This window comes from Piliocolobus tephrosceles, chromosome 2 (genome assembly GCF_002776525.5).
Source record: "Piliocolobus tephrosceles isolate RC106 chromosome 2, ASM277652v3, whole genome shotgun sequence".
Lineage (NCBI taxonomy): Eukaryota > Metazoa > Chordata > Mammalia > Primates > Cercopithecidae > Piliocolobus > Piliocolobus tephrosceles.
This window is the reverse complement of record NC_045435.1, coordinates 160,941,729-160,966,901: the sequence shown is the minus strand read 5'-3', so window position 1 is coordinate 160,966,901 and position 25,173 is coordinate 160,941,729. Positions and strand designations below refer to the sequence as shown.

Genomic DNA, 25,173 nt, shown 5'->3' with positions numbered 1-25,173 from the left:
ATTATCTTTTAACTGCTTTAATGTTTTTATTTTAAATGGCTTTTTAGTATTTTAGATGTCTTTTTTCCCTTCAAGAGCATATAGTTTGATTTTGAAAAATCTAGTTTGACAGTCTTTCTCTTAACTGGAGCCATTCATGATTAATGTAATTACTGATGTGGATTTCAATCTACCATATTGTCAAGTACCATGTGCTTTTCTCGCTGTTTTATCTCTTCTCTGCTTATGTTTCTCTCTTTTGGGTTTATTTTTATTTATATTTATTTTTTATTTTTTCCGAGGCAGAGTCTCTCTCTGTTGCCCAGGCTGGAGTGCGGTGGCACGATCTCGTCTCACTGCAACTTCTATCTCCCAGGTTCAAGTGATTCTCCCGTCTCAGCCTCCCAAGTAGCTGGGATTACAGGCGTGAGCCACCACATTCATCTAATTTTTTCTATTTTTAGTAAAGATGAGGTTTCACCATGTTGGCCAGGCTAGTCTTGATCTCCTGACCTCATGATCTGCCCACCTTGGCCTCCCAAAGTGCTGGGATTACAGGTGCGAGCCACTGCACCTGGTCCTTGGGTTTATTTATGCATGTATTTATTATACTTTAAGTTCTAGGGTACATGCGCACAGCGTGCAGGTTTGTTACATATGTATACATGTGCCATGTTGGTGTGCTGCACTCATTAACTCGTCATTTACATTAGGTATTTCTCCTAATGCTATCCCTCCCCCATCCCCCCACCCCATGACAGGCCCCAGTGTGTGATGTTCCCCACCCTGTGCCTAAGTGTTCTCATTGTTCAATTCCCACCTATGAGTGAGAACATGTGGTGTTTGGTTTTCTATCCTTGCGATAGTTTGCTCAGAATGATGGTTTCCAGCTTCATCCATGTCCCTACAAAGGACATGAAGTCATTCTTTTTATGGCTGCATAGTATTCCATGGTGTATATGTGCCACATTTTCTTAATCCAGTCTATCATTGATGGACATTTCGGTTGATTCCAAGACTTTACTATTGTGAATAGTGCTGCAATAAACATACCTGTGCATGTGTCTTTATAGTAGCATGATTTCAGTAATGGGATGGCTGGGTCAAATGGTATTTCTAGTTCTAGATCCTTGAGGAACCGCCACACTGTCTTCCACAATGGTTGAACTAGTTTACAGTCCTACAACAGTGTAAAAGCTTTCTATTTCTTCACATCCTCTCCAGCACCTGTTGTTTCCTGACTTTTTAATGACCACCATTCTAACTGGTATGAGATGGTATCTCATTGTGGTTTTGATTTGCATTTCTCTGGTGACCAGTGATGATAAGCATTTTTTCATGTGTCTGTTGGCTGCATAAATGTCTTCTTTTGAAAAGTGTCTGTTCATATCCTTTACCCATTTTTTGATGGGATTGTTTGATTTTTTCTTGTAAATTTGTTTAAGTTCTTTGTAGATTCTGGATATTAGCCCTTTGTCAGATGGTTAGATTGCAAAAATTTTCTCCCATTCTATAGGTTGCCTGTTCGCTCTGATGGTAGTGTGTTCGGAATTGGTGGGTTCTTGGTCTCACTGACTTCAAGAATGAAGCCGTGGACCCTCGTGGTGAGTGTTAACAGTTCTTAAAGATGGTGTGTCTGGAGTTTGTTCCTTCAGATGTTCAGATGTGTCCGGAGTTTTTTCCTTCTGGTGGGTTCGTGATCTCACTGATTTCAGGCGTGAAGCTGCAGAACTTCGTGGTGAGTGTTACAGCTCATAAAGGCGGTGCGTCTGGAGTTGTTCGTCCTTCCTGGTGGGTTCGTGGTCTTGCTGGCTTCAGGAGTGAAGCTGCAGACCTTTGCAGTGAGTGTTACAGCTCATAAAGGTGGCGTGGACCCAAAGACTGAGCAGCAGCAAGAGTCATTGTAAAGAGCAAAAGAACAAAACTTCCACAGCATGGAAGGGGACCTGAGCAGGTTGCGGCTGCTAGCTTGTGCAGCCTGCTTTTATTATCTTATTTGACCCCACCCACGTCCTGCTGATTGGTCCATTTTACAGATATTTGGCCCATTTTACAGAGAGCTGATTGGTCTGTTTTGACAGGGTGATGATTGGTGCGTTTACAAACCTTGAGCTAGACACAGAGTGCTGATTGGTGCATTTACAATCCTTTAACTAGACACAAAGTGCTGATTGGTGTGTTTACAATCCTTTAGCTAGACACAAAAGTTCTCCAAGTCCCCACCAGGTTAGCTAGACACAGAGCACTGATTGGTGCATTTACAATCCTTTAGCTAGCCATAAAAATTCTCCAAGTCCCCACCAGATGAGCTAGATACAGAGTGCTCCTTGGTGCATCCACAAACCCCAGGCTAGAGGCAGAGTGCTGATTGTTGCACTTACAATCCTGTAGCTAGACATAAAAGTTCTCCAAGTACCCACCCTGCCGCGCCTCAGGAGCGCAGCTGGCTTCCCTTAGTGCTGGCACTCCTCAGCCCTTGGGTGGTCGATGGGACCAGGCACCACAGAGCAGGGGGCGGCGCCGTAGGGGAGGCTCTGGCTGTGTGGGAACCCATGGGGGAGGGGGCTCGGGCATGGCAGGCTGCAGGTCCTGATCCCTGCCCCACGGGGAGGTGGCTGAGGCCTGGCAAGAATTCGAGTGCGGCGTGGGTGGGCCAGCAGTGTTGGGGGACCTGGTGCACCCTCCACAGCTGCTGGCCCGGGTGGTAAGCCCCTCATTGCCTGGGGCCAGCGGCGCCAGCCAGCCGCTCTGAGCAAGGGGCCGCAGAGCCTGCACCCACCCGGAACTCGTGCGGGATTGTGAAGGCGCGCACAGCCCTGTTTCCCTCCCGCGCCTCTCCCTCCACACCTACCTGCAAACAGGGAGCCAGATCCGGCCTCAGCCAGCCTAAAGAGGGGCTCCCACAGTTCAGTGGCGGGATGAAGGGCTCCTCAAGCACTGCCAGAGTGGACGCTGAGGCCGAGGAAGCGCCGCGAGTGAGGGCTGCTAGCACGTTGTCCCTTCTCAGTAGTTTCTTTTGCTGTGCAGAAGCTCTTTAGTTTAATTGAATCCCATTTGTCTATTTTGGCTTTTGTTGCCATTGCTTTTGGTGTTTTGGTCATGAAGTCCTTGCCCATGCCTATGTTCTGAATGGTATCGCCTAGGTTTTCTTGTAGGGTTTTTATGGTTTTAGGTCTAACATTTAAATATTTAATCCGTCTTGAATTAATTATTGTACAAGGTGTAAGGAAGGGATCCCAGTTTCAGCTTTTTACATATGGCTAGCCAGTTTTCCCAGCAGCATTTGTAAATAGGAAATCCTTTCCCTATTTCTTGTTTTTGTCAGGTTTGTCGAAGATCAGATGGTTGTAGATGTATGGTGTTATTTCTGAGGGCTCTGTTCTGTTCCATTGGTCTATATTTCTGTTTTGGTACCAGTACCATGCTGGTTTGGTTACTGTAGCATTGTAGTATAGTTTGAAGTCAGGTAGCGTGATGCCTCTAGCTTTGTTCTTTTTGCTTAGGATTGTCTTGGCTATGAGGGCTCTTTTTTGGTTCCATATGAACTTTAAAGTATTTTTTCCAATTCTGTGAAGAAAGTCATTGGTAGCATGATGGGGATGGCATTAAATCTATAAATTACTTTGGGCAGTATGGCCATTTTCACGATATTGATTCTTCCTATCCATGAGCGTAGAATGTTCTTCCATTTGTTTGTGTCCTCTTTTGTTTCATTGAGCAGTGGTTTGTAGTTCTCCTTGAAGAGGTCCTTCATATCCCTTGTAAGCTGGATTCTTAGGTATTTTATTCTCTTTGTAGCAGTTGTGAATGGGAGTTCACTCATGATTTGGCTTTCTGTTTGTCTGTTACTGGTGTATAGGAATGCTTGTGATTTTTCTCTTTGATTTTGTATCCTGAGACTTTGCTGAAGGTGCTTATCAGCTTGAGGAGATTTGAGGCTGAGACAGTGGGGTTTGCTAAATATACAATCAATGTCATCTGCAAACAGGGACAATTTGACTTCCTCTTTTCCTAATTGAATGCCCTTTTTTTCTTTTTCTTGCCCGATTGCCCTGGGCAGAACTCCCAACACTATGTTGAATAGGAGTGGTGAGAGAGGGCATCCCTGTCTTGTGCCAGTTTTCAAAGGGAGTGCTTCCAGTTTTTGCCCATTCAGTATGATATTGGCTGTGGGTTTGTCATAAATAGCTCTTAATATTTTGAGATACAGTCCATCAATACTTAGTTTATTGAGAGTTTTTAGCATGAAGGGCAGTTGAATTTTGTTGAAGGCCTTTTCTGTATCTATTGAGATAATCATGTGGTTTTTGCCTTTGGTTCTGTTTACGTGATGGATTACGTTTATTGATTTGCATGTGTTGAACCAGCCTTGCATCCCAGGGATGAAGCCAACTTGATCTTGGTGGATAAGCTTTTTGATATGCTGCTGGTTTCGGTTTGCCAGTATTTTATTTAGGACTTTCGCATTGATTTTCATCAGAGATATTGGTCTAAAATTTTCTTTTTTTGTTGTGTCTCTGCCAGCCTTTGGTATCAGGATGATGCTGGCCTCATAAAATGAGTTAGGGAGGATTCTCTCTTCTTCTATTGATTGGAATAGTTTCAGAAGAAATGGTACCAGCTCCTCTTTGTACCTCTGGTAGAATTTGGCTGTGAATCCATCTGGTCCTGGACTTTTTTTGGTTGGTAGGCTGTTAATTATTGAGCCTGTTATTGATCTATTCAGGGATTCAACTTCTTCGTGGTTTAGACTTGGGAGGGCATATGTGTCCAGGAATTTATTCATTTCTTCTAGATTTTCTAATTTATTTGCGTAGAGGTGTTTATAGTATTCTCTGATGGTAGTTTGTATTTCTGTGGGGTCAGTGGTGATATCCCGTTTATCATTTTTCATTGTGTCTCTTCGATTATTCTCTCTTTTCTTCTTTTTAGTTTTGCTAGCAGTCTATTTTGTTGATCTTTTCAAAAAATTAGCTCCTGGATTCATTGATTTTTTTTTTGAAGAGTTTTTTTGTGTATCTCCTTCAGTTCTGCTGTGATCTTAGTTATTTCTTGCCTTCTGCTAGGTTTTGAATTTGTTTTCCTCTTGCTTCTCTAGTTCTTTTAATTGTGATGTTAGGGTGTCTATTTTAGGTCTTTCCTGCTTTCTCTTGTGGGCATTTAGTGCTATAAATTTCCCTGTACACATTACTTTAAATGTGTCCCAGATATTCTGGTACATTGTGTCTTTGTTCTCATTGGTTTCAAAGAACATCTTTATTTCTGTCTTCATTTTGTTATTTACCCAGTAGTCATTCAGGAGCAGATTGTTCAGTTTCCATGTAGTTGTGCAGTTTTGAGTGAGTTTCTTAATCCTGAGTTCTAATTTGATTGCACTGTGGTCTGAGAGACAGTTTGTTGTGATTGCTGTTCTTTTACATTTGCTGAGGAGTGCTTTACTTCCAACTATGTGGTCAATTTTGGAATAAGTGTGACGTGGTGCTGAGAAGAATGTATATTCTGTTGATTTGGGGTGGAGAGTTCTGTAGATGTCTATTAGGTCTGCTTGGTGCAGAGCTGAGTTCAAGTCCTGGATATCCTTGTTAACTTTCTGTCTCATTGATCTCTCTAATATTGACATTGGGATGTTAAAGTCTCCCATTATTATTGTGTGGGAGTCTAAGTCTCCTTGTAGGTCTCTAAGGACTTGCTTTATGAATCTGGGTGCTCCTGTATTGGGTGCATATATATTTAGGACAGCTAGTTCTTCTTGTTGAATTGATCCCTTTACCAATATGTAATAGCCTTCTTTGTCTCTTTTGATCTTTGTTGGTTTAAAGTCTCTTTTATCAGAGACTAGGGTTGCAACCCCTGCTTTTTTTTTTTTTTTTTTTTTTCTTTCCATTTGCTTGGTAGATCTTCCTCCATCCCTTTATTTTGAGCTTGTGTGTGTCTCTGCACATGAGATGGGTCTCCTGAATACAGAACACTGATGAGTCTTGACTTTATCCAGTTTGTCAGTCTGTCTTTTAATTGGTATATTTATCCCATTTATTTTTAAGGTTAATATTGTTATGTGTGAATTTGATCCTGTCATTTTGATGGTAGCTGGTTATTTTGCCTGTTAGTTGATGCGGTTTCTTCCTAGCATTGATGATCTTTACAATTTGGCATGTTTTTGCAGTGGCTGGTACTGGTTGTTCCTTTCCATGTTTAGTGCTTCCTTCAGGAGCTCTTGTAAGGCAGGCCTGGTGGTGACAAAATCTCTCAGCATTTGCTTGTCTGTAAAGGATTTTATTTCTCCTTTACTTATGAAGCTTAGTTTGGCTGATATGAAATTCTGGATTAAAAATTCTTTTCTTTAAGAATGTTGAATATTGGTCCCCACTCTCTTCTGGCTTGTAGGGTTTCTGCCGAGAGATCCGCTGTTAGTCTGATGGACTTCCCTTTGTGGTTAACCCGAACTTTCTCTCTGGCTGCCCTTAACATTTTTTACTTCATTTCAACCTTGGTGAATCTGACAATTATGTGTCTTGGGGTTGCTCTTCTCGAGGAGTATCTTTGTGGTGTTCTCGGTATTTCCTGAATTTGAATGTTGGCCTGTCTTGCTAGGTTGGGGTAGTTCTCCTGGATAATATCCTGAGGAGTGTTTTCCAGCTTGGTTCCATTCTCCCTGTCACTTTTGGGTACACCAATCAAACGTAGATTTGGTCTTTTCACATAGTCCCATATTTCTTGGAAGCTTTGTTCGTTCCTTTTTACTCTTTTTTCTCTAAACTTATTTTCTCGCTTCATTTCATTAATTTTATCATTAATCACTGATACCCTTTCTACCACTTGATCAAATCGGCTACTGAAGCTTGTGGTGCATGCGTCACCTAGTTCTTATGTCATGGTTTTCAGCTCCGTCAGGTCATTTGAGGTCTTCTCTACACTGTTTTTTCTAGTAAGCCATTTGTCTAATCTTTTTTCAAGGTTTTTAGCTTTCTTGTGATGGGTTTGAACATCCTCTTTTAGCTTGGAGAAGTTTGTTATTACCGACCTTTTGAAGCCTACTTCTGTCGACTCATCAAAGTCATTCTCCATCCAGCCTTGTTCCATTGCTGGTGAGGAGCTGCGATCCTTTGGAGGAGAAGAGGCACTCTAATCTTTAGAATTTTCAGCTTTTCTGCTGTGGTTTCTCCCCATCTTTGTGGTTTTATCTACCTTTGGTCTTTGATGATGGTGACTTACAGATGGGATTTTGGTGTGGATGTCCTTTTTGTTGACATTGATGCTATTCCTTTCTGTTTGTTAGTTTTCTTTCTAACAGGTCCCTCAGCTGGAGGTCTATAAGAGTTTGCTGGAGGTCCACTCCAGACCCTGTTTGCCTCGGTATCACCAGCGGAGGCTGCAGAACAGCAAATATTGCTGCCTGATCCTTCCTCTGAAAGGTTCATCTCAGAGGGGCACCCGGCTGTATGAGGTGTCAGTTGGGTCCTACTGGGAGGTGTCTCCCAGTTAGGCTACATGGAGGTCAGGGACCCACTTGAGGAGGCAGTCTGTCCGTTCTCAGAGCTCAAACACCGTGCTGGGAGAACCACTGCTGTCTTTAGAGCTGTCAGACAGGGATGTTTCAGTCTGCAGAAGTTTCTGCTGCCTTTTGTTCAGGTATGCCCTGCCCCCAGAGGTGGAGTCCACAGAGGCAGGCAGGCCTCGTTGAGCTGTGGTGGGCTCCACCCAGTTCGAGCTTCCTGGCCGCTTTGTTAACCTACTCAAGCCTCAGCAATGGCGGATGCCCCTCCCTCAACCAGGCTGCCCCCTTGCAGTTCAATTTCGGACTGCTGCACTAGCAGTGAGCAAGGCTCCGTGGGCATGGGACCCGCTGAGCCAGGCATGGGATATAATCTCCTGGTTTGCAATTTGCTAAGACCATTGGAAAAGCGCAGTATTTGGGTAGCAGTGTCTTGATTTTCCTGGTACAGTCTGTCACGGCTTCCTTTGGCTACGAAAGTGAAATACCCCGACTCCTTGCACTTCCTGGGTGAAGTGATGCCCCGCCCTGCTTCGGCTCGCCCTCTGTGGGCTGCACCTGCTTTCCAGCCAGTCCCAATGAGAAGAACCAGGTACCTCAGTTGGAAATGCAGAAATCACCTGTCTTTTGCATCAATCACACTGGGAGCTGCAGACTAGAGCCGTTCATATGCGGCCATCTTGGACTTGGGTATATTTTTAAAAATCCATCATTATAGTCTTGTTTTTCCCCTTTACTAGTTAGAAAATTATATGCTTCTGTTCAATTCTTCAGTTGATGTCCTAGAAATTCTCAAGCATCCTTAACTTATACAAAAGCCCAGTGTTAACAGATACCTTTACCAGTGTCCACCTGGATTGTAAACAAACTTAGAACACTGTTACTCCATTTGCCCTACTCTCAGCTAATATATTTCTGTTATTGTGCACTTTAATTGTATATTTTAAACTTCTCAAGATCTCGTTATGTAGTCTGTGTTTAGACTCGCTCATTTTTTTGCTCTATTTTTTTCTATATCTCTGCTTTTCTATCAGGGAGTCCTCTGCATGAAGCATCTTCTTTAGAATTTTTTTACAGAGCAGATTCGATGAACTTTCTCAGGTTGATTTTGTGTCATGTATTTGAAAATATATTTCTTTTGCCTTTATTATTCATTAATGAATGTTTTCACTGGCTTTAGAATTTTAGATCAGCAATTATTTTCTTTCAGCACATTGAAGATATGTCTAGGTATGGCTGACTTTTTTTTCTTTTTTCTTTTTTTACTTTATCCCAGTTGCAGTATGTTGGGTTTCTATAATGTGTGGATTTGTGTCTTTCATTGATTCTCAAATTTTTCTTAGCCATTAGCTCTTCAAATGCTGCTTCTACTCCATTCTTTCTTTTGTTCTTGGGTACCAGTTATGCATTATACTTCATCAGTGTATCCTCTGTTTGGAGGAGTATGTCTTCTGTATTTTTCTGAATGCAGCATAGAGAACTGAAAGAAGCATCTTCCAAAAGTTAACAGTTTATTAATGTCACATGCTTTTCACATTATACACTTAGATATTTCCTTCATTCTGTGGTGGGGGGTGGGACAGGACAGAGTATGTGTGTGTGTGGTATATGTGTAAAATCCCAGAATACTTTATTTCCAGAGGAGAACATTCTAAGATAGGGTTTATTCAAATGAGTCTTACAATCTGCTATCTAAGAAGTCATAAAGTTTTGATGCAGGAATGACCTGAATTGCCCTGCAAGAGAAGTGGATTCTTTTAAATACACTTTTCTTTAACTCCTATTGCACTTTTTGTCTTTTTTCATTTAGGCAACTCAAATTTTTTAATTGCCAATTTCTGTTTCTTTTGATTCTACAAAAGAAACTATGTTTCCGGTAGCCCCTAAACCTCAGGATTCCAATCAACCGTCAGACAGACTTATGACTGAAAAACAGGTAAACTTAAAATATTTTAAGACATTGCTTCTCAAAATATGTGCCAAAGAATGCTACATCTGCAAACAGGAAAATTTGACTTTAAAAGGATTCTTTTCTCATAATTTTGGGAAATGCTGGGTTAAAGACTATGCAATGGTTTAATTACTCTAAGACTTCACAATATTAGTCTCCAAAGGGAGGATTTAGTATACAACATTTCATACCTACTTAACACTAGTTTGATGAACTTTTCATTAGACTAGTGTTGTGTAGCATGTACTTTGGAAAATGCCATTCCCAACTATTTTCAGAATTTACAATTACTTTACCTTAAAATGTAAGAGGTATCAGGGAACAATATGTATAAGTTAATCATTCAAAATATGTGACTTTATTATGTATAGAGCATTTTATTTTTATGAGTTACAGTAGATGTTCTGAGACACTAACTCAGAGCTTTTGGCTCCTAAAACAAACATCAGTGATAATTTTAGTTGTGTCTACCACGTAGTTAAACTCTGTGATCAGAAAGACTAAAGCATAAATGAGGGAAAAGTTATGAGTGGGAGGAGGTGTCAAAAAAAAGGAGGAAAAAGTAAACAGTCAAAAAGAAAGACTTGTTTGACTTTGAGATCATCTTTCAGTGTGATTCTGTTAGAGTCAGTTATCCAGATGGACAGGCTTCTTTTTATAGTTAGACCTTGTCCATTTGACAAGGAGCTGTCTGAAATATTGGCTCCAACTAGTCAGGTATGTTTTGATTTTTTTGTGACCCTAGTCATTATGGAAGTGATACTTAGAAGTGACTCACCTTTTCTTTACTATTCAGTTATTATAGCATTATAGCCTAGTGTGCAGCTGTTTATTCTGAGCAAGGCGTGGTTTGGCTTATTAAATCTGAAACCTTAGAGTTGTTTGATTCACTGAAATTACAAGGTGTTTTTATTGTTGTTGGTTTTGTCCATTGAGGCCTACATGTGAGTATTCTGTATAATGCAACAGTTTGTGCTTATTTATATACTTCTAATCTATTACTAATTTTGCTGGAAACAATAAATGTGTTTTTTGGATATTGTATATGCATAAACATTTATACTTAAAACTTTTGAAGAAAAAGTTCTATTCTGAAAATGCAGGAAATTATATATGAGAGAACTTCTTCACTTTATATCTTAAAGTTGACCCTTTTTCCTCTCTTTGTAATTGTAGCAGGAAGAAGCAGAATGGGAAAGCATAAATGTGCTATTGATGATGCATGGCTTAAAACCTTTGTCTCTAGTCAAAAGAACAGATCTCAAAGGTAATTAGATCCTATTCTTGCTGCTTAAGGTAAAAAGTATTTTTCCTTAAAAATTTTTTTATCTTAAATATTTTGCCTTTTATTTTTACTATCTGTATTATATACTTTTTAAAATGTAGATCTCATCATTTTTGACAAACAGTCATCACAAAGGATGAGACAGAATTTGAAATTGTTGGTGGAAGAAACATCACGTCAACAGAACATGATAAAGGAGCTTATAGAAACTAATCAGCAGCTTAGGTAAGAAAATGGAAAATATTTCTTTTGAATTGTTTGTATGCATTCTAAAAATAACTGCATTGAAAACAATCTTGAAATTTAATTTCCCATTTTGATTAAATATTAAACTAAAAAATATTTTTGTAGATAAAATTTTGATAGGTAAATCTTTTGGTAATAACTTAGCATATATGTTTAATGTACCCTATATTTCTTCTATTAGTTTCTGTTGCAGGATGAGCATCTCAAATCTGAAAATTTGAAAGGCTCCAAAATTTGAAACTTTTTGAGCACCAACATGATGCTTAAAGGAAATGCTTATTGGAGCATTTTGGATTTTGGATTTTCAGATTTGAGATGCTTAACTAGTAAGTACGATGCAAATATTCCAAAATCTGAAAAAATCTGAAATATGAATCACTTCTGATTCCAAGCATTTTGGATAAAGAGAATGCAAAGAAACTTTAGAAAGTCAATACATTGTTATATGGATATGTTTGGTAATTTCATTTATTTTTTAATACTAAGGGAAGAAATTGTATGTCTATTAACTTAGAAATGAACTTCAGCTAGAGCACAGCCGAGCAACCAATCAAGAACAACGAGCTAATGACTTGGAACAAATTATGGAGAGTGTGAAATCCAAAATTGGTGAATTGGAGGATGAATCACTAAATAGGGCTTGCCAGCAACAGAATAAAATAAAAGATCTTCAAAAGGAGCAGAAAACTTTACAGGTACTGAGTTATGAATTCCTAGATGATGGTTAGTTAGTACTAAAACAGCTCATTATGGTCCCAGGTGACTTCCATGTTGTTTGATTCAGTGGTTTTTACCTTTTTTGGCCTATCACTGCTACCTTGAAATTCTCTTCACTTGATTTCCAGAATGTCCTCTTTGTTTCCCTCTGACCTCACTGATCATTCTCTAATTTCTTTTGCTGTTTTTTTTTCCCTCATCTCCCTAGGCTCTTAGTGTTGGAATTCCCCAGTGCTCAGTCTTTAGATCTTTTCTCTTTCCTATACACTTTGATTCCCTTGGTAATCTCAATCTAATATAGGATCCAAAATTTATATCTGTAGCCCCATCCTCTCCCTGAATTCCAGACTCATATCCAGTTGCCTACTTGATATCTCTACTGGATATCTAATAGGCACCTACAACTTTATTTATTTACTTTTTTGAGACAGCGTCTGGCTCTGTCACCCAGGTTGGAGTGCAGTGGCGCAATCACAGCCCAGTGCAACCTCTGCCTCCTGTGCTCAGGTGATCCTTCCACCTCAGCCTCTGGAGTAGCTGGGACTACAGGCACATGCCACCATGCCTGGCTAATTTTTATATTTTTTATAGAGACAGGCTTTTGCCATGTTACCTAGGCTGGTCTCAAATTCCTGAGCTCAAGCAATGTGCCTGCCTCGGCCTCCCAAAGTGCTGGGATTACAGGTGTGGGGCACTGCACCTGGCTGGCATCTGCAACTTTTTATGTCTAAAACAGAAATTTTATGACATTAAGTAATTAACTTTCTAATTTTAAAAGCTTAAAACATGGGTGTTTATTGTGATTAAAGGAAATGAATCTTGTGCTGGTAACTAATGTTTAGTTGTGTGAGATGTTTCTGATCTTTACCAACATTATATAATTATAAACATTAAGTTCTTATTTTAGTGGTTTTGCTGACACAACACTATATATACCTTTGCATATGTGAGTTCAGGCTATCTAAAAGGGAGCAGTATTCATCAGGCAAGGTCTGGAAGTCCCCTCAGTGTATGCTGGCAGTATTGGAAGGATCAGATGAGTTAGTATAAATTCCATGGAGTCCAAGAGAATTAACCAGAGATACTAGGGAGCTCTGGTATGAAGATAGAGGCAGTTGGTGCTCTGACCTTGTTTATGTGCCAGCTTGGGGCAGGCAGTACTAGAACTGCTGATATTGATCATAGTTTCAGAGAAGACATTGTTTGACAAACTCCTCTACCATTAGAATGCTATATTTTTAGGTTGGCTTTTTTTTTTTTTTTTTTTTTTTTTTTGAGACAGAGTTCAGCTCTGTCACCCAGGCTGGAGTGCAGTGGCATGATCTAGGCTCACTGCAACCTCCGCCTCCCAGGTTCAAGCGATTCTCCTGCCTCAGCCTCTCAAGTAGCTGAGACTACAGGCATGCACCACCATGCCTGGCTAATTTTTTGTATTTTAGTAGAGATGGAGTTTCACTATCTTGGCCAGGCTAGTCTTGAACTCCTGACTTCACAATCCACCCGCCTCAGCCTCCCAAAGTGCTGAGATTATAGGCGTGAGCCACTGTGCCCGGCCTAGGTTGGCTTTGTTAACAAGGTTGCTTTCCTCATCGATAGTATATTTATAACATCTCTCTAAAAGGAGGGGTATTTTGGAAATATTTTCTGTATGCATTGGTTTTGACCTTGCTTTTATAGGGCAAGTGGAAATCTGAAACTCTTTAAATCATTGACTTATTGGTGTGAAAAGCAGCCATCAGAAGCTGTAAAGGTGCTGTGCTGGGTCTTTGGCTGAGTGAATGAGTTCAGAGCAGGGAAGACCAGTGGTCTTTGTTGGGGAAGATATCTATTTGTCTTTCAGAGAGGTTGAGATATAATTAATAACAAAATTAAATTATTAGAAATACAAGGCTTACAAATTTACCAGGGTTTTAAGCACTTCAAAGAACAGATACATGAGAGTTCATTGGTAAGGGGTGACTTGAATGTAATGCCATGTATTTTCTATCAAATGGTTTCATCTATCATAAATGATTTATCGTGCCTTTAGCTCTTTGTTCCAGGTCCCAAAGATTTGTCCTGTAGCTTATAAATTGGTACAGAGGAGGTTTCATGTTTCAGTCACCCATAGAAGGGGAAAGGCAAATAGGATTGAGGAGTGGGTATCTGGGGTTGGGGAAGGCTCTCTGTCCTAATATGATCAACTGAAATTAGTTGTTTGTTTTTTTAAGTCTCTGATGGGTACTTTATAGAGTGTCAACAGAAATCAGCAAACCCAAAGAATTGCTGTCCCTGAATGTTGCTAGGTTGCCTCATTTCATACTAGTCAAACATCTTATTCTATTATAGAGAAGGAAAAAATATTTTTACTTCTATCCTTTCAGATTCTCAATCAGCGCTCTGTAACAAAAGACTAACAAGTGAAAAACAAACAAGTTTATGAATATATCATATATACATGGGAGAAACCCATGGATGTTGGGCTCAAAGAGATTGCTAGAACTTGGACTTCTATAGCATCTTAACAACAGCCACCACCAGTAAATTTTCAGAGAAGTAGCAAGACAAAGGAAAAAGACTTTGAGTCTCTAGGGAAGCAAATTGTGGGAAGGTAAATATATCAGGGACTAATGGAAGATAAGGGCTAGTCAGTAAAGTTGGTTATGTAGAGTCCTCTAGTGCCACCTCTGGGCTAATAAGGATCCAGGGTTGTCACTGGATTAATTTCTGTACAAATTTATGTACTCCTTTAGGCTAATAAAGGAAGGGCAGAGAGCTTTTCTTGTGTTATTGTCTTACTTGCCTTCAACTCAGAATAATCCTTATACCAAAGTGGCGTGTTTTGAGGTGTCAACTTCTATTCTTGACCATACTAATCAATCTTTGCTTTCTTGAGAAGATGAAAGTGCCTGTGGAGAATAATTATTTCATAGTTTAAGACACATTCTTCTATTTTTGGTATACAGTTGCTTCCAATTTTAGAATGGTTTAGTGCTGCGTGTTTTGTAGTTGGGAGAAAGGAAACATTGGTTTTGTATGTATATGCAAAGAGGTCAAGGAAATTTGCAAATGTTTGAGGTATATTGAAAGACTTTTGGGAAAAGACAATTCAGATGGCATGGGCTATTGATATAATTGGTATTCAGTTTTTTTCATTCAGCATAATTATTTCAAGATTCACCCATGTAGTTGCACATACCTTTTTATTGCTGAGAAGTACTCCGTTGTATGGATATACCACAGTTTGTTTATCCATTCTTCTGTTGATGGACATTTTCGTTGTTTCTAGTTTTTGGCTATTACAAAGAAAGCTCTTGTAAACTGTATGTTCAAATATTTGTGTGGACATATGCTTTCAGTTTTCTTGGGTAGATACCTAGAATTGGAATTCCTGAGTTATATGGTAAGTATACATTTAAGTTTTTTTTTTTTTTTTAAATACGTTAAGTTCTGGGGTACATGTGCAGAACGTTCAGGTTTGTTACATAGGTATACACTTGCCATGGTGGTTTGCTGCACCCATCAACCCATCATCTACATTAGGTATTTCTCTTAATGCTATCCCTCCCCTAGTCCCCCACCCCCTGACAGGCCCCAGTGTGTGATGTTCCCCTTGCTGTGTCCATGTGTTTTCATTGTTCAACTCCCACTTATAAGTGAGAACATGCGGTGTTTGGTTTTCCATTCTTGTGTTAGTTTGCTGAGAATGATGGTTTCCAGCTTCAAAGGACATGCACTCATCCTTTTTCATAGCTGCGTAGTATTCCATGATGTATATGAGCCACATTTTCTTTATCCAGTCTATCACTGATGGGCATTTGAGTTAGCTCCAAGTCTTTGCTGTCGTAAATAGTGCTGCAATAAACGTGTGCATGTGTCTTTATAGTAGAATCATTTATAATACTTTGGATATATACTCAGTAATGGGATTGCTGGGTCAAATGGTATTTCTTCTGGTTCTAGATCCTTGAGGAATTGCCACACTGTCTTCCACAATGATTGAACTAATTTACACCCCCACCAACAGTGTAAAAGTGTTCCTATTTCTCCACATCCTCTCCAGCATCTGCTGTTTTCTGACTTTTTAATGATCACCATTCTAACTGGTGTGAGATGGTATCTCGTGGTTTTGATTTGCATTTCTCTAATGACCAGTGATGATGAGCTTTTTTTCATGTGCTTATTGGCCACATAAATGTCTTCTTTTGAGAAGTGTCTGTTCGTATCCTTCACCCACTTTTTGAGGGGGTTGTTTTTTTCTTGCAAAATTGTTTAAGTTCTTTATAGATTCTGGATATTAGCCCTTTGTCAGGTGGATAGATTGCAAAAATTTTCTCCCATTCTGTAGGTTGCCTGTTCACTCTGATGGTAGTTTCTTTTGCTGTGCAGAAGCTCTTTAGTTTAATTAGATCTCACTGGTCTATTTTGGCTTTTGTTGCCTTTGCCTTTGGTGTTTTAGCCATGAAGTCTTTGTCTATGCCTATGTCCTCAATAGTATTGCCTAGGTTTTCTTCTAGGGTTTTTATGGTTTTAAGTCTTACGTTTAAGTGTTTATTACATCTTGAATTAATTTTTTGTGTAAGGTATAAGAAAGGAGTCCAGTTTCAGTTTTCTGCATATGGCTAGCCAGTTTTCCCAACACCATTTATTAAATAGGGAATCTGTTCCCCATTGCTTGTTTTTGTCAGGTTTGTCAAAGATCAGATGGTTGTAGATGTGTGGTGTTATTTCTATGGCCTCTGTTCTGTCCCATTGATCTATATATCTGTTTTGGTACCAGTACCATGCTATTTTGGTTACTGTAGCCTTGTACTATAGTTTGAAGTCAGGTAGTGTGTTGCCTCCAGCCTTTTGCTTAGTATTGTCTTGGCTATGCAGACTCTTTTTTGGTTCCATGTGAAATTTTAAGTAGTTTTTTCTGATTCTGTGAAGAAAGTCAATGGTAACTTGATGGGGATAGCACTGAATCTATAAATTACTTTGGGCAGTATGCCCATTTTCACGATATTGATTTTTCCTATCGGTGAGCATGGAATATTTTTCCATTTGTTTGTATCCTCTCTTATTTCCTTGAGCAGTAGTTTGTAGTTCTCCTTGAAGAGGTCCTTCATATCTCTTGTAAGTTGTATTCCTAGGTATTTAATTCTCCTTGTAGTAATTGTGAGTGGGAGTTCACTCATGATTTGGCCTTGTTTGTCTCTTATTGGTATAGGAATGCCTGTGATTTTTGCACATTGATTTTGTATCCTGAGACTTTGCTGAAGTTGCTTATCTGCTTAAGGAGAGTTTGGGCTTTTCTAAATATACAATTATGTCATCTGCAAACAGAGACAATTTGACTTCCTCTTTTCTTGTTTGTAATACCCTTTATTTCTTTCTTTTGCCTGATTGCCCTGGCCAGAACTTCCAATACTATGTTGAATAGGAGTGGTGCGAAAGGGCATTCTTGTCTTGTGCCAGTTTTCAAAGGGAGTGCTTCCAGTTTTTGCCCATTCAGTATGATTTTGGCTGTGGGTTTGTCATAAATAGCTCTTATTATTTTGAGATACAGTCCATCAATACCTAGTTTATTGAGAGTTTTTAGCATGAAGGGCAGTTGAATTTTGTTGAAGGCCTTTTCTGCATCTATTGAGATAATCATGTGGTTTTTGCCTTTGGTTCTGTTTACGTGATGGATTACGTTTATTGATTTGCATGTGTTGAACCAGCCTTGCATCCCAGGGATGAAGCCAACTTGATCTTGGTGGATAAGCTTTTTGATGTGCTGCTGGATTCGGTTTGCCAGTATTTTATTTAGGATTTTCACATCGATGATCATCAGGGATATTGGCCTGAAATTTTCTTTTTTTGTTGTGTCTCTGCCAGCCTTTGGTATCAGGATGATGCTGGCCTCATAAAATGAGTTAGGGAGGATTCTCTCTTCTTCTATTGATTGGAATAGTTTCAGAAGAAATGGTACCAGCTCCTCTTTGTACCTCTGGTAGAATTCGGCTGTGAATCCATCTGGTCCTGGACTTTTTTTGGTGGTAGGCTGTTAATTATTGAGTCTGTTATTGATCTATTCAGGGATTCAACTTCTTCGTGGTTTAGACTTGGTAGGGTGTATGTATCCAGGAATTTATCCATTTCTTCTAGATTTTCTAGTTTATTTGTGTAGTGGTGTTTATAGTATTCTCTGATGGTAGTTTGTAGTTCTGTGGGATCAGTGGGGATAACCCCTTTGTCATTTTTTATTGTGTGTATTTGATTCTTCTCTCTTTTCTTCTTTATTAGTCTGGCTAGCGGTCTATCTGTTTTGTTGATCTTTTCAAAAAACCAGCTCCTGGATTCATTGATTTTTTTCGAAGAGTTTTTCATGTCTCTAGCTTCGTCATTTCTGCAGTAATCTTAGTTATTTCTTGTCTTCTGCTAGTTTTTGAGTTTGTCTGTGCTTGCTTCTCCAGTTCTTTTAATTGCGATGTTAGGGTGTCTATTTTAGATCTTTCCTGCTTTCTCTTGTGGGCACTTAGTGTTATAAATTTCCCTGTACACACTGCTTTAAATGTGTCCCAGATATTCTGGTACATTGTGTCTTTGTTCTCATTGGTTTCAAAGAACATCTTTATTTCTGTCTTCATTTTGTTATTTACCCAGTAGTCATTCAGGAGCAGGTTGTTCAGTTTCTATGTAGTTGTGTGGTTTTGAGTGAGTTTATTAACCCTTAGTTCTAATTTGATTGCACTGTGGTCTGAGAGACTGTTACGATTTCTGGGGTTTTTTTTTTTTTGCATTTGCTGAGCAGTGTTTTACTTCCAATTATGTGGTCAATTTTAGAATAAGTGTGATGTGGTGCTGAGAATGTATATTCTGTTGATTTGGGGTGGAGAGTTCTGTAGATGTCTATGAGGTCCGCATGGTCCAGAGCTGAGTTCAAGTCCTAAATATCCTTGTTAATTTTCTTTCTCATTGATCTGTCTAATATTGACAGTGGGGTGTTAAAGTCTCTCACTATTACTGTGTGGGAGCCTGAGTCTCTCTGTAGATCTCTAAGAACTTAACTTTATGAATCTGGGTGCTCCTGTATTGGGTACATATATATTTAGGATCGTTAGCTCTTGTTGTTGCACTGATCCCTTTACCATTAGGCAATGCCCTTCTTTGTCTCTTTTGATCTTTGTTGGTTTAAAGTCTGTTTTATCAGAGACTAGGTAATTGCAACCCCTGCTTTTTTTTTTTTTTCTTTCCATTTGCTTGGTAAATATTCCTCCATCCCTTTATTTTGAGCCTATGTGTATCTTTGCAAGTGAGATGGGTCTCCTGAACATAGGACACCAGTGGGTCTTGACTATCTAATTTGCCAGTCTGTGTCTTTTAAATGGGACATTTAGCCCGTTTACATTTAAGGTTAATATTGTTATGTGTCAATTTGATCATGTCATTAAGATGGTAGCTGGTTATTTTGTCTGTTAGTTGATGCAGTTTCTTCATCAGGACTGTGGTCTTTACAGTTTGGTATGATTTTGTGGTGACTAGTACCGGTCGTTCCTTTCCATGTTTAGTGCTTCCTGCAGGAGCTCTTTAAGGCAGTCCTGGTGGTGACAAAATCTCTCAGCATTTGCTTGTCTGTAAAGGATTTTATTTCTCCTTCACTTATGAAGCTTAGTTTGGCTAGATATGAAATTCTGGGTTGAAAATTATTTAAGAATGTTGAATATTGGCCCCCACTCTTATCTGGCTCGTAGGGTTCCTGGAGAGAGATCTGGTGTTAGTCTGATGGGCTTCTATTTGTGGGTAACCCCGACCTTTCTTCCTGGCTGTCCTTAACATTTTTTCCTTCATTTCAACCTTGGTGAATTGGACGATTATGTGTCTTGGGGTTGCTCTTCTCAAGGAGTATCTTTGTGGTGTTCTCGGTATTTCCTGAATTTGAATGTTGGCCTGTCTTGCTAGGTTGGGGAAGTTTTACTGTATAGTATCATGAAGAGTATTTTCCAACTTGGTTCCATTCTCCCCATCACTTTCAGGGACACCAATCCAACGCAGATTTGGACTTTTCACATAGTGGCATATTTCTTGGAGGCTTTGTTCATTCCTTTTTCTCTATCTTGTCTTCTTGCTTTATTTCATTAAGTTGATCTTCAAATCTCTGATATCCTTTCTTCTGCTTGATCAGTTCGGCTGTTGATACTTGTGTATGCTTCACGAAGTTCTTTTTTTTTTTTTTTTGAGACGGTGTCTCGCACTGTCACCCAGGCTGGAGTGCAGTGGTACGATCTCGGCTCACTGCAAGCTCCATCTCCCAGGTTCACGCCATTCTCCTGCCTCAGCCTCCCAAGTAGCTGGGACTACAGGCGCCTGCCACCATGCCCGGCTAATCTTTCGTATTTTTAGTTGAGACTGGGTTTCACTGTGTTAGCCAGGATGGTCTTGATCTCTTGACCTCATGATCTGCCTGCCTCGGCCTCCCGAAGTGCTGGGATTACAGGGGTGAGCCACCGCACCTGACCAGCTTCACGAAGTTCTTATGCTGTGTTTTTCCACTCCATCAGGTTATTTATGTTCTTCTCTAAACCAGTTATTCTCGTTAGCAATTCATCTAACCTTTTTTCAAGGTTCTTAGCTTCCTTGCATCGGGTTAGAACATACTCCTTTAGCTTGGAGGAGTTTGTTATTACCCACCTTCTGAAGCCTACTTCTGTGAGTTTGTCAAACTCATTCTCCATTTGGTTTTGTTTCCTCAGTGGCGAGGAGTTGTGATCCTTCGGAGAAGAGGCGTTCTGGTTTTTGGAATTTTCAGCCTTTTTGTGCTGGTTTCTTCCAATCTTCGTAGATTTATCTACCTTTTGTCTTTGATGTTGATGACTTTATGATGGGGGTCTCTGAGTGGACATCTTTTTTGCTGATGTTGATGCTACTCCTTTCTCTTCGTTAGTTTTCCTTCTTACAGTCAGGCCCCTCTGCTTCAAGTCTGCTGGAGTTTGCTGGAGGCCCACTCCAGACCCTGTTTGCCCAGGTATCACCAGCAGAGGTTGCAGAACAGCAAAGATTGCTGTCTGTTCCTTCCTCTGGAAGCTTTGTTCCAGAGGGGCACCTGCCAGATGCCAGCTGGAGCTCTCCTGTATGAAGTGTCTGTTGGCTCCTACTGGGAGGTGTCTCCCAATCAGGAGACCCGGGGTTCAGTGATCCACTTGAGGAGGTAGTCTCTCCCTTAGCGGAGCTTGAATGCCATGTTGGGAGATCTACTACTCTCTTCAGAGCCATCAGGCAGGGACGTTTAAGTCTGCTGAAGCTGTGCCCACATCTGCCCCTTCCCCCAGGTGCTCTGTCCCAGGGAGATGGGGGTTTTATCTGTAAGCCGCTGACTGGGGCTACTGCCTTTTTTTCAGAGATGCCCTGCCCACGGAGGAGCATTCTAGAGAGGCAGTCTGGCCACAATGGCCTTGCTGAGCGACGGTGGGCTCTGCCTAGTTTGAAGTTCCAGGAGGCTTTTTTTATTCTGTGAGGGTAAAACTGCCTACTCAAGCCTCAGCAATGGCAGATGCCCCTCACCCCACCAAGCTCAAGCATCCCAGGTTTACTTCAGACTGCTGTGCTGGCAGCGAGAATTTCAAGCCAGCAGATCTTAGCTTGCTGGGCTTCATGGCGATGGGACCTGCCTACCCATACCACTTGGGTCCCTGGCTTCAGTTCCCTTTCCAGGGGAGTGAATGGTTCTGTCTCACTGGAATTCCAGGTGCCACTGGGGTATGAAAAAAAAAAAAAAAAAAAACTCCTGCAGCTAGCTCGGTGTCTGTCCAAATAGCCGCCCAGTTTTGATTGAAACCCAGGGTCCTAGTGGTGTAGGCACTGGAGGGAATCTCCTGGTCTTTGGGTTGTGAAGACTGGGAAAAGCGCAGTATCTGGGCTGGAGTGCACTGTTCCACACTGCATAGTCCCTCCTGACTTCCCTTGGCTAGAAGAGCGAGTTCTCTGACCCCTTGTGTTTCCCGGGTGAGGCGACACCCCACCCTGCTTCAGTTCGCCCTCCGTGGGCTGCACCCACTGTCCAACCAGTCCCAATGAGATGAACTTGGTACCTCAGTTTGGAAACACAGAAATCAGCCATCGTCTGTGTCGATCTCACTGGGAGCTGCAGTTCCTTTTCAGCCATCTTGGCAGCAATCCTCACATTTAAGTTTTTAAGAAACTGTCAGACTTTTTCAAAGTAGCTCTATCATTTTACCTTCTGACCAGTGTATGAGATTTCTAGTTTCTTTTTGTCCTCATCAACCCTTGGTATTTGTCACCTTAATTTTGATGAATATTTTCACTGGGTATAGAATTATAAGTTGGTAGTTACTTTCTTTCAGCATTTGAAATATTCCATTATCTCTTAGATTCCATTGTTTCTTCTGAGAATTGAATTGTCAATCTATTTGCTGCTCCTTTGAAGGCAATTTATAATATCTCTGACTACCTTTACTATTTTTATCCTTGTTTTTGGTTGGTTGGTTGTTTTTTGTTTTTGGTACAGAGTCTTGCTCTGTTGTCCAGCCTAGAGTGCAGTGGTGCAATCTTGGCTCACTGCACCCTCCGCCTCCTGGGATCAAGTGATCCTCTCACCTCAGTCACCTGAGTAGCTGGGATTACAGGTGTGTGCCCAGCTAATTTTTGTATGTTTAGGTAGAGATGGGGTTTCACCATGTTGGCCCGGCTGGTCTTGAACTCCTGGACTCAAGTGATCTGCCCGCCCTGGCCACCCAGAGTGCAAGGATTACAGGCATGAGCCACCATACACAGCTTGTTTTTGTTTTAAAGCATTTTTACTTTGTGCCTAGGCAAGTTTTCTTTTGATTTATCTTCCTTTGATTTTGCAGCATTTCTTGAATGTGTGGCTTGATGGCTTTTATCCGTTTGGGTACATTCTTAGCTATTATGTCTTCAAATATTGTTTCTGCCCCATTTTCTCTTTTCAATTTCCCCAGGAGTCCAATTCCATTAGTATTTATCATTGACTACCCTATGTCTTTCATGTTTATTCTTTTTTGTATTTTTGTTACTCAAAGCTCATTTTGGAGTGAAACTTTCCAGCTTTTTTTTTTTTTTTTTTTTTTTTATACTTTAAGTTCTAGGGTACGTGTGCACAATGTGCAGGTTTGTTACATATGTATACATGTGCCATGTTGGTGTGCTGCACCCATTACTCGTCATTTACATTAGGTATATCTCCTAATGCTATCCGCACCCGCCCCCCCACAATAGGACCTGGTGTGTGATGTTCCCCTTCCTGTGTCCAAGTGATCTCATTGTTCAATTCCCACCTATGAGTGAGAACATGCAGTATTTGGTTTTCTGTTCTTGTGATAGTTTACTGAGAATGATGGTTTCCAGCTGCATCCATGTTCCTACAAAGGACACGAACTCATCATTTTTTATGGCTGCATAGTATTCCATGGTGTATATGTGCCGCATTGTCTTAATCCAGTCTGTCACTGATGGACGTTTGGGTTGATTCCAAGTCTTTGCTATTGTGAATAGTGCCGCAGTAAACATACGTGTGCATGTGTCTTTATAGCAGCATGACTTATAAGCCTTTGGGTATATCCCCAGTAATGGGATGGCTTGGTCAAATGGTATTTCTAGTTCTAGATCCTTGAGGAATTGCCACACTGTCTTCCACAATGGTTGAACTAGTTTACAGTCCCACCAACAGTGTAAAAGTGTTCCTATTTCTCCACATCCTCTCCAGCACCTGTTGTTTCCTGATTTTTTAATGATTGCCATTCTAACTGGTGTGAGATGATATCTCATTGTGGTTTTGATTTGCATTTCTCTGATGGCCAGTGATGATGAGCATTTTTTCATGTGTCTGTTGGCTGTATGAATGTCTTCTTTTGAGAAGTGTCTGTTCATATCCTTTGCCCACTTTTTGATGGGGTTGTTTTGTTTTGTTTTGTTTTGTAAATTTGTTTGAGTTCTTTATAGGTTCTGGATATTAGCCCTTTGTCAGATGAGTAGATTGCAAAAATTTTCTCCTATTCTGTAGGTTGCCTGTTCACTCTGATGGTAGTTTTGCTGTGCAGAAGCTCTTTAGTTTAATTAGATCCCATTTGTCAATTTTGGCTTTTGTTGCCTTTGCTTTTGGTGTTTTAGACATGAAGTCCTTGCCCATGCCTATGTCCTGAATGGTATTACCCAGGTTTTCTTCTAGGGTTTTTATGGTTTTAGGTCTAACATTTAAGTCTCTAATCCATCTTGAATTAATTTGCATATAAGGAGTAAGGAAAGGATCCAGTTTCAGCTTTCTACTATGGCTAGCCAATTTTCCCAGCACCATTTATTAAATAGGGAATCCTTTCCCCATTTCTTGTTTTTGTCAGGTTTGTCAAAGATCAGATGGCTTTTGATGTGTGGTATTATTCCTGAGGGCTCTGTTCTGTTTCATTGGTCTATATCTCTGTTTTGGTACCAATATCATGCAGTTTTGGTTACTGTAGCCTTGTAGTATAGTTTGAAGTCAAGTAGCGTGATGCCTCCAGCTTTGTTCTTTTGGCTTAGGATTGTCTTGGCAATGCGGGGTCTTTTTTGGTTCCATATGAACTTTAAAGCTGTTTTTTCTAATTCTGTGAAGAAACTCATTGGTAGCTTAATGGGGATGGCATTGAATTTATAAATTACTTTGGGCAGTATGGCCATTTTCACGATATTGATTCTTCCTATCCATGAGCATGGTATATTCTTCCATTTGTTTGTGTCCTCTTTTATTTCACTGAGCAGTGGTTTGTAGTTCTCCTTGAAGAGGTCCTTTACATCCCTTGTAAGTTGGATTCCTAGGTATTTTATTCTCTTTGAAGCTATTGTGAATGGGAGTTCATTCATGATTTGGTTCTCTGTTTGTCTGTTATTGGTGTATAAGAATGCTTGTGATTTTTGCACTTTGATTTTGTATCCTGAGACTTTGCTGAAGTGTCTTATCAGCTTAAGGAGATTTTTGGGCTGAGACGATGGGGTTTTCTAAATATACAATCATGTCATCTGCAAACAGGGACAATTTGACTTCTTCTTTTCCTAACTGAATATCTTTATTTCCTTCTCTTGCCTGATTGCCCTAGCCAGAACTTCCAACACTATGTTGAATAGGAGTGGTGAGAGAGGGCATCCCTGTCTTGTGCCAGTTTTCAAAGGGAATTTTTCCAGTTTTTGCCCATTCAGTGTGATATTGGCTGTGGGTTTGTCATAAATAGCTCTTATTATTTTGAGGTGCTTTCCATCAATACCAAATTTATTGAGACTTTTTAGCATGAAAGGCTGTTGAATTTTGTTGAAGACCTTTTCTGCATCTATTGAGATAATCATGTGGTTTTTGTCTTTGGTTCTGTTTATATGCTGGATTACATTTATTGATTTGCATTTGTTGAACCAGCCTTGCATCCCAGGATGAAGCCCACTTGATCATGGTGGATAAGCTTTTTGATGTGCTGCTGGATTCGTTTTGCCAGTATTTTACTGAGGATTTTTACATCAATGTTCATCAGGGATATTGGTCTAAAATTCTCTTTTTTTGTT

The 25,173-nt window shown here is 40.2% G+C and overlaps 1 protein-coding gene across 4 annotated transcripts in view; it reads left to right on the top strand.

Annotated features, from left to right (window-relative positions):
* Positions 1 to 25,173, top strand: part of CEP70 (centrosomal protein 70) — a 128,213-nt gene that overhangs the window by 17,974 nt on the left and 85,066 nt on the right. For 2 of the 4 annotated variants that reach the window (XM_023187880.2, XM_023187881.2), the window contains 4 exons: positions 9,334 to 9,407; positions 10,599 to 10,689; positions 10,809 to 10,932; positions 11,468 to 11,648. In XM_023187880.2, the coding sequence (XP_023043648.1) occupies positions 9,334 to 9,407; positions 10,599 to 10,689; positions 10,809 to 10,932; positions 11,468 to 11,648 (470 nt within the window). Of the gene's footprint in view, positions 1 to 8,029; positions 8,162 to 9,281; positions 9,408 to 10,598; positions 10,690 to 10,808; positions 10,933 to 11,467; positions 11,649 to 25,173 lie in introns of those variants that run through there. The other 2 variants (XM_023187884.1, XM_023187883.2) reach the window with 2 other exon arrangements.